The sequence below is a fragment of the Pinus tabuliformis genome, chromosome 8 (genome assembly GCF_031772625.1).
Source record: "Pinus tabuliformis cultivar Carrire ecotype Pingquan chromosome 8, CPIR1, whole genome shotgun sequence".
Lineage (NCBI taxonomy): Eukaryota > Viridiplantae > Streptophyta > Pinopsida > Pinales > Pinaceae > Pinus > Pinus tabuliformis.
This window is the reverse complement of record NC_142294.1, coordinates 787842974-787852955: the sequence shown is the minus strand read 5'-3', so window position 1 is coordinate 787852955 and position 9982 is coordinate 787842974. Positions and strand designations below refer to the sequence as shown.

General features: G+C 37.0%; 1 protein-coding gene across 2 annotated transcripts; it reads left to right on the top strand.

The window, feature by feature from the left end:
- Positions 1-6550: 6550 nt before the first annotated feature.
- On the top strand, positions 6551-9687 carry LOC149237939 (transcription factor bHLH30-like). Of its 2 annotated transcripts, none has more exons than XM_089372855.1 (3): positions 6551-6856; positions 7256-8082; positions 9056-9687. In XM_089372855.1, the coding sequence occupies exons 2-3, from the start codon at positions 7549-7551 to the stop codon at positions 9503-9505; spliced, it is 984 nt and encodes a 327-aa protein (XP_089228981.1). In that variant the 5' UTR covers positions 6551-6856; positions 7256-7548; the 3' UTR covers positions 9506-9687. The 2 variants fall into 2 exon arrangements, with proteins under 2 accessions (XP_089228981.1, XP_089228980.1); XM_089372854.1 differs by having other exon boundaries at positions 6551-7000.
- The last annotated feature ends 295 nt before the right edge of the window (positions 9688-9982 follow it).

Here is a 9982-nt window from a genome sequence, read left to right as displayed (position 1 = left end):
TATGGCTCTCCTCATGTTTTGATTTGTAAATGAATGAATAATGTATCTATGGCCTAATAGATGATAATGCGACTAATTATATAAGGGAACAATTCTTCTTAGTGATTCTCAGATAAGTATGAGACCCCTATGCTCAGATTTGTGGTTTACTCATGTAGATTACATATTTGTGATATGTTTGACGAAATTCCTGTCATGGCTAGTTGGTGTCCAGTAAAGGGCTTGTTCAATTAATTGCATTTGTATCATCATTCCACTATTATATTTCTTTTCTGAAGGTGACATTTAGTTCTGGGCAGTGACCTAGGCTCTAGGCCTAAAAAAGTGGCTCAAATCCCAGGGACACAGGCACAACAATAGGAAGAAAAGTCCCTGGAAGTTGGCATACCATGTTGTGGGGGCGTCTAGAGCCCTTTGGACGCATGCATGCCCATATCAAGGGAGCATTCAGAAGTTTAATGACCTAAAACTTTAGTGGGACCCAGAGGTTGGTTACCTAAGAGGTTGGGATGGTTCTTGGGAGTCTTGTTGTTGATGTGGAAGGTCTGTGTGGTGTGTTTCTGTCGATTCCACTTCCTTAAGTTCACCTAGGAGGTTGAATCCCATCATAGTAGCCTCTCGTCACATGTTTACCCCGGTTGGATGATTACTTGGGTAGATGTGAGAGGAGGGTGTTACAGACTCGAGGGAGGTTCTCTTTTCATCCAGTATGCATGGATTTTCTTGTGGTGTGTTGTTGCATAAAGGTTGGTAGCCTAATCACGATGGTAGACTGTGGGGAAAGTCTTGAGGGTGGATATAAGCATTTGTGGTTAGTGTGTGGAGCAATTTTGGATAACATAGTATTGGTTTGGAGTATTGCATGGAGTGCTTCAAAGAGGGTTTGCCCTTCTGTTGTTGTTGCCCAGGATAATTGGCAAAGCCTCTTTGAAGATTATTTTCCCAACATTTGTATTGCTTGATTGTTTGTTAATGGCCACAGTGTAATTCTTGATAGCCCTCTAGCTCAAGCCTTTGTTACTCCCATGACTCGTCACAGTTTTGGTGTTGTTTTATGTGGGCTCTAGTTGAGGGCTTTTTCTATTTCATTTGACCGGTTGATAACTCTCATAAACTATATTGTGGTATTCTAGCCCACATGGCTCTCTGGATGGACATTGATGTCAACAGGTGATATGCAGACATCGAGGTCGCACTGTGGTGAGTGTGGAGTGAACTGGCAACACATGAGCTCTCTTTAGTTGAGTTGTTTCAGAGCTTTTGACCATTGATAATATGTCTTTTCACATGGATGAAATGGACAACTGGTTGGCTAAGATCAAGCGACACATTTCATGTTTGGCTACGTCACCTACACCTCCAGGTTCCAGTGCTCAGGATCTCGAATCTATTAACTCTTTGGACTGATATGTTTGATGGTTTCTATTGATTTTTTTTGTTACGACAGGTTTATAAACTCTTTAGTGTTGCTACTACAAATGTATCTCTTTCAGTTTTGGACATGTTACTCCATAGACAGGTGGTTAAAAACCTGGTTTCCCATTGGGAAGGTTGAGACCACTTGTCGTAATGTTGTGAGATAACACTTAAGATGTTAATGTAATGATATTTTGATTTTAATAATATAAAAAACACCAAACTTAAAAAATAATAATAAATTAAAATAAATATTATATCAACAATAAAATATAATACAATTCCTTATTTTACTAGCAATTTTATGCTATTGAGATTCCTATGCATTTTATCTATCCATATATCATAACATCTCACAATTTATTTGAAATAATATTTAATCATAAAAAATTTACAATTATGTAATTCAAATTCTATTATGTAAATATTATCTATCTTCTTTATTTTCAGTTTTATATAACAAAAATAAATTCTTTTAAATATTAATTTAAAAATATCCTAAACCTATATCATAACCTTACATTTAAATTTTAGTGTTCACATATAATCTATTTGAAAGCTTGTGAAATATTCAACGCAAAATTATTCTCCAAGCACATGACATGCTCCACCCTATGATCCAACTATCAATAATGGAGGGTTCCATCTATAATACCATGTAGAGAGGACAATGTTATCATGACCTTAGGTTGTAGATTTTTAGTGGCTTGGGTAGGTAAACTATCCATCACTTAGAATCAATATAACTATGCTAATTATGTGTTATTTTTCAGCATCATAATTGAGCAAGGTGGTTGGGAGAACAAGTACACTTGAGTGCACACTATAATGGCCGCCTTAGTGGCATTTTTTAGGCTACATCAGTGATGACATAGCATGAGGTTACTTATTATATCTCTCCAAAGGTGTCTATAACTCCATATCCCTTAGTATATGGAAGCTTTTTAAAGGGAATATTACTTTGTATGGACCATTACATGTCAAAATCGTGTTTACGTTTTATGCAAGAGATGGAAAATTCCCCCACCTTAAATACGAGACATAAATGATTTTATTTTATTAGTAAAAGCACACGTGTACATAAAGCATCTTGCTATGCCAAATGAATGAAATCCTATTAATAATATTCTCGTGATATGTTTATATTATAATATGATTCTCTAAAAAACATTTTATATTATAATATGATTATATTACAACATTTTTTAATAATTTTTTTAGTTATTAAGGTTAAATAAATGTGATAGAAAGATGCGTGTTTGTCATGGAAAATTGTAGGTAGGATAGAAGCTTAAATACATTGAATGCGTGAGAGATTGTTGCTTTGGGATTTTAAGATTTTGCTTTGAATTACCGATGTTATAAAGGTTTTCAATCAAAGCGTATAAATAAGTAATGGTTAATGTTAGTATATTTTAATTAAAGGTTTTCAATCAAAGCGTGTATAAAATGTTAGTATATTTTAATTATTTGATTTATTTGGATGAATTTTTTTAATTATAAATTTTTGGAAAAGTAAGGGTGGTTTAAAGATATTAAATGAAATATCGGGGTTAAGTAAGGGCGTCCTCTATCTTTTATTTTTTTGGCATTTACATTGATAAGCTTGAGGAGTGTTTGGAAACTGCAGGTTGCAAGGGTATCGAGCTCGGTGGTATAATCATTACTCTTCTCCTTTATGTTGATGATATCGTTCATCTTGCAAAAAGCCATGATGACCTAAACAAGCAGCTTAAGACTCTTCATGTCTACTGCTCCAAGATGGGTATGACAGTGAACACCGACAAGACTAAAGTCATGATCATTAAATCAAACAAGACCACCCATGGTAGTTTTGTCTATGATAACCATTGTTTATAACAGGTTTCTTCTTACAAATATTTAGGTATGACTTTCCTCATCAGCTCAACTGGAATTATGGCATCGAGAAAAAGATTATTGGAGGCTGGAAAGATTATTATGAGCTTGAAAACAATTGTAAGTCGGTTGATCTTTGCATTTGGAGTAAAAAAGGTTCCTCTTTGAGACTCTCGTCACCCCTGTTGTCTTATATGGATGTGAAGTTTGGGGTTGTAGTATATCTAGAGAGTCGTGGAGAAAGATTGAGATGATTCAAAAGCAATTCATAACCTGCAACCTTAAGATCAATGGAAATACTCTCTATCATATCCTCTTGATCGAAGCTGGCATGTCCCCCATTGAAAGTATGACTATGTTTAGATATCTGATGTATAAGAAGAAGCTTTACAACATGGAATCTAAGAGGCTCCCAAAAATTACTTCTAACTTTAGTCAAAACCCCAACCTTCTCCTCAAGTGTGGGTGGCGTAAGGATGCCCAGTCTTGGTTAAACCATTGGGGGATTAAGGAGGAGATCCTCATGGGAGGCAAGGATAGTGTCAAATATACTATTACCTCCAATTTTGAGGACAAGTTGTGGGATGATAAGGAGTTGGAGGGTGAAAGGAAGCTAAGATACTATAAAGAGGTGATGATTCAACCCCACCCTTGATAACCAGAATTATCTCTCTGTGTTGACCAACAATAAGAAAAAAATGAACATCGCTAGGATAATTCTCATGAGCTTCGAAGCGAAATCAGGTGGTGGTCTAGTCCCGAGACTCCCTGGGATGATAGAATCTGTCATATTTGCGATACTAAGAAGGTGGAAGATGAAAAACACTTCCTTTTAGATTGCCCAACTCTTACTCACATCTGCGCTCAATTCACTAACGTCTACCACACTTCTAATCTTCTTGACTTATTAAGCCAGCTCAACTATAACAATCTTGGAGTACTTCTTTCTCTTCTTTTTTATCACAGAAACAAGATTTTGAAAAATCACAATTATATTTTTTTGTTTTGAAATCTGATAGACCGCATTAATCTTAATATATGTTAATAATTATCATCATCATAATTTAAAATGTATTTAATTTTATTAAAAATATTAAATTTATTTATATATTAAAAAAATATTACAATCTCACCAAAAAACTATCATAAAAAAAAAAAAAACAATATAATAAACCATTAAAATTATATACTCCATATGTAAATTAGTATTTTTAATTATAAATTATTAATATAATTAAACATGAATAAGATATTTTATAGTATATATGACTGAAGGTCAGGGTGTTTATAAAATTGTGATCTTAATGAACATAGATGTTTGGATTTTAAATTAAATACAATGTATGTTTTGTATGTAATATTAATTTATTTGAGTATAAAATATCTTATTAATTTGATTAAGCATTGAGAGTACAAAAGCCATAAAGGTACCTTATTATATAAAATAAACAACCATGAGACAAGTTGCATTTATCGCAAAGAGCATAAATTAAAATATTTGGTTGATTTGAACGGGCAAGGTATCACGCAACCATTGGGATTATAATCAACATCTGATGGGCATCTCTATCTTTAGGGATTTACGGTGATCTCGTCTTTTAGCAATTAGTTCTTGGTTGGTGGTGATAATAGTATCTCATTCATCTTGTCTTCATGGTTCAAGTGGTTTTTTGTTTTTATACATGGTAAATGTGAGGATTAAGAACATGTAATTTTAAAGGCAAGGTAGAGAAGGCTAAAGTGTAGGGGTGTGGGGAAATATGGGATATTAAATAATAGTTGTTCTTACATGTAAGGATGAGGTTTGGGGAGATATTAGGTAAAACATAATATGACGGTGAGGATGGGAGTAAATATTGGATAAAATATATATTTCTTACCCTCACCCTCATATTATTTTTCCCTTAGCTCTTTTCAATTCAACATAATATATTTTATGCAATATGTCCTTTCACTCACACTTTCAAATATAGAGATAAGTGTTTTACTTAATATCTCCCCCACTCTTTGATAAAACATAATATGTTCTACTCCATATATCTCCCCACCCTATATTTTACCCAATATCTCCCTCCTACCCTACCACTCCGTATATGAGGGTGTGTTATAACTAATATCTCCTCATACTTTGAAGTATAATATAATATGTTTTACCTAATATGTCATTTCACCTCCACTCTCATAAAATGAATTTGAAGATAAGAATAAAGTAAAGTAGATATGGGATAAGATGGCAATAGAAATTTTTATATGGAAAACATATTATATTTAATTAGAAATAGCGGTACTTAAATCATAAATTTGATTTGAATTGAATTTTTGCATTTTCCTATTGATATAAATAAAAATTAATAATTTTAATTATAAAAATAATTGTAAAATAAAATAAGGGTAAACCTTTCATAATTAAAAAATTTCATTAATAAAAAGCCTAATAAATTTTATCTAAATTTAGATCACGATAAATTTTGACTAATATTTAAATTTTTTATTAAAAAAATGTTACCATGTAGAGCTAGACCTATTCCAAGTTGTTGTAGGTAAAGGAATAACGTGGAAGAGGCATTTCAACGTATGGTAAATAATGGCGTGCGTAGTGGAGGGTTATGGTTGGCTAGTGTCGAGGAAGGAGATGCGGGTGAAATAGAAAAGGTTAGATGAAATGCAAAACCATACTTGTATGCAAAGCATGGGTGATGGGAGTGGAAATATTATTAAATGAGAGGACACCCATGCATTGGGCCCAATTTCACATGAAGACAATAGTCTCGGACACGGGTGTGGAGCCCGCGATCGCTTTACGGGAGAAATTCATATATCTCGCGCACGAAAGAGAAGTAATATTTTGTTTGTTCCGTCGTCATTAGACCGACCAAAGTGAAAGGGCCAGGAAAGCCGAGAGGCAATTCGGCACTCAAATTCCCAAAAAGGCGCCGACAACTAAAAAACAACAAACTCCTAAACCAAGTCAAAATAAAAAGGCCAGATAAAGGCTTCGCGATTTAAATAATCTACAGTTATTAAAAAATAAATTAAAGAATTAAGAAAGTTACAGAAAAATGTAGACCGTACGTATAAAATAAAGAGAAAAGGCAGCGAGGCGGCGGCCGTCAGGCGCCGTCGTGCCGTATGGATGGGATCGGTAACGGCCGTTAAAATCCCGATGCGAATTATTATTATTATAAACGGCAACAAAGAAAGCAGGCCAGCGAAGAAACAGAGATTTAGTAAATTTCAAATTATAAAATTGGCTAGTACACATCGCGTCAATTTATCCAGCGGTGAAAGATGCGAAATGAAAAAGTGAAAATCGACGAATCAAATTGAGGTAAACCCAGGCATACGGTAAACCGAAGAATGTATGTATGTGGTGGGATCGATCGGAGAGAATCTGCAGGCTGTGCAGAAGTTTTCCGATGATGGGATGAAACCCTAGAATATTTTCGTCCTCTTTTTAAAGATAATAGTCGGAAGGTACCTCGAGAATATCGATCCGGCAGGTAGGCAGGGTTTCAGTACTCAGGAATGTTTTGAAAATCTGCGCCCTACAAGTACCAGAAACATCAAGGAAAGGAAACCCCAGGTTTTTTTTTTAATTTTCTTTTCGTTTCTTTTACAAAATTTCTATAGACTTCAGAAAGGTTCGAGGTCTGCGTCCAATACAGTGCCCGAGAAATAGCCCAGGCGAAGCATATTGGCAGGCAGCGGTTTGGAAATCTGGTCGAGGGTTTGAGACTAAAACTGAGCTTCTTTTGAATTGTTTTCTGTTCTTGTACTGGCATGTGAATCTGTGTTTTGTTTGATGAAGGCTTAGCAGATTAAAGATCCCGTGGGTAAAGATAATTTTGTTCTTGGATTTTGATGTTGTGGAGTGGAAATATAGCAGAGGGAAAGATTTTGACTCTGCTTTCATTTTCTTTTCCAGAGGGAAAGCGTGTATAGACTTTGATGTTTTTGTTGTATTCTTTTTAATGCGTTGCAGTGAGAAATGGTGTAGAAAACAGTACAGGCGATTAAGAAAGCAAGGCGCAGTGCAAAAGGCAGCAAAATAAAGAGGAATGGAACGCTGTTTCGCTGCAGGCACAGAAGAGTCAGGAGTTCGAATCACAGTAAAAAGAAACGCTACAAAGACTGCGACGTTAGGTGATCTGTGTGCTTTGTATTATCTATTTCAGGCGAAGATAAGTTGCCTGGTCTGTTTATTCGTTGCAAGGGCAGGTGATCCTGTGGGGAAGAGGGGGGCTTAACATTCGCGGGCGTGATACGAGAAAGAAGATGCAGCGTGGCGAACAAGCAGGGAGCTCAATGAACGCCAGGGGGGCGGATCAAGACTCTAAAATGCTGTTTCCGACATGGCCGACGATAGCAGTTCCTTCTCACAACGTAGCACAGGGACATCTTGAGCCGTTCCAGACGCAAGTGATCCCCGGCCGTGACCAGATTCTGGCGGCCATGGCTTCGGAAGCCGGCTCTTCGTCATCTAATTCGTTCTCGGGGTTCCAAGACCTCATTAATTGCGGGGCACCGCTGCAATTTTCCTACGATTATCGTGGCGGCCACATGATGCAGGTCCCCTCGGGCTTGGCGAACTTCAGTTCTGTGGACCAGAAGTCCGTCGGGGATCGGCTTTTTCAACCGGTCTTGATGAGCAGATCGGCATTGGAAATGAGCAAAATGACGGCGCAGGAGATCGTGGAAGCCAAGGCCCTTGCGGCGTCCAAGAGCCACAGCGAAGCCGAGCGGAGGCGGCGTGAACGGATTAACAACCATCTTGCCACCCTTCGCAGCTTACTTCCTAACACAACCAAAGTAAGTGGATGGAAAAATTAAAAGAAGGAAAAAGTGAACATAATGCACTCTGAAAAAAATTATTTTCTGTGGCCATAACCTACTAACCAGACGCAATGAAAAATACTAGTCTCTGAAATAAAATATTTTTGCGCTACCATACGAATTTGTTTCGTGATCTGTAATGGCATGTAGTCATGTCCGATACCATAGATTTGCTAACTTGATGAATTTCGACTTAATTTAGCATTGCCGATCTCTGATACTTACCAGTTGAATTTCCATAAAATTTTAAATTTCAACCATGTCAAAGCGGGATATTTATTTACAAGTTGAATCTCCATAAGATTTGAAATTTACCTATGGCGGATCTCGATAATTACTTACAAACTTCACAGCACTTACATTTAGCCATGGCGGATCTTGATATTTACTTACAAGTTGAATCTCCGCAAGAGTTACGTTTAGTCATCGCAGATTTTGATATTTCCTTACATTTCCTTACAAGCTCCAAGGACTTACATTTAGCCATGGCGAATCTTCGTATTTACTTACAAGTTGAGTCTCCACAAGACTTGCATCTAGCCAAGGCGGATATTGATATTTCCTTACAACTTGAATCTCCATGAGACTTACAATTGGCCATGGCGGATCTTAATACTTACAAGCTGAATTTCCATTTCCAGACTACTTGAAAATCGACCATGGCGGAATCTCTGTTCACTTGAAAGAAAGAATTCCATAAGATTGCACAGCGGATATTTTATATTCCATAAGTCTTGATATTTAACCATGGCGGATTCTTGATGTTTATTATTTACTTCAAAGAAACTTTTCCATAAGATTGCACATTTAGTCATGGAGGATTTTTATGTTTCACAATTTAAATGTCCATCGGCTGTGATACTTGGCCATGGCAAATTCTTGGATATTTGCTGACAAGTTATTCAATTTCCATATAAGATGACTAAAGATTGTACTCTTTATAATGCAGACGGACAAAGCTTCTTTGCTGGCAGAGGTCATCGATCATGTTAGAGAGCTGAAACGCATGGTGGACGACATAGGGCAGGCAAGCCCGGTGCCCAGCGAAGCTGACGAAGTAAGCCTAGAATATCCTGATCCGAACGAAGAAGGCAGGCCGGTCATACGCGCTTCCCTGTGCTGCGAAGACCGCCCCGAACTCCTGTCGGATCTCATTAAAACCCTAAGGTCACTCCGGCTCCGAGCAGTCAAGGCGGAGATCGCAACCCTCGGCGGTAGGGTGAAGAACGTGTTAGTTGTGACTAGTGGTGACTCACAGGACCCCAACGACGTGAGCGAAACCCCCTCTGCTTCCAGCATTCAGGAGGCGCTCAAGGCGGTCATGGAAAAGCAGAATTCTGGTGATCTTTCGCCTGCAAGTTCTTCCGGTGGGAATAAAAGACAACGTCAGGTAGGTTGATTCTGCGCATCTCTGCAAATTTTTGATGATAAACGATTCGGAGATCATTTGAATAAACAGAAGTCCATGCAGGCCTCGTGCACTGTAATATTCTCTTTCTCTGTCAATGTACTGCTAGAATGCTGGACTCTTATCGATTCATCTCTCTGTATATATTCATGGTGCCAAAATTTACTAAATTATCTGCAACTTCATACGCTTAAGATTTCTTACAAGGGTTTTTAGTTTATTCCTGTATGATTTTTTTTCCATTACATTTGTTCTCAGTAGTCTGTGCAATCTTTATCTGCAATTTCATACGCTTAAGATTTCTTGCACGGATTTTACAGTTGATTTCTGTATGGTTTTTTTTCCTATTACATCTGTTCTCAGTAGGCCGTGCAATAAGAAATAGTAATTGATGAGCTTGACGGGAACATTTTTCCCATTTGCTTGTTTGACGGATTCTCCATCACCAACCTTAAATTTTTAAATTTA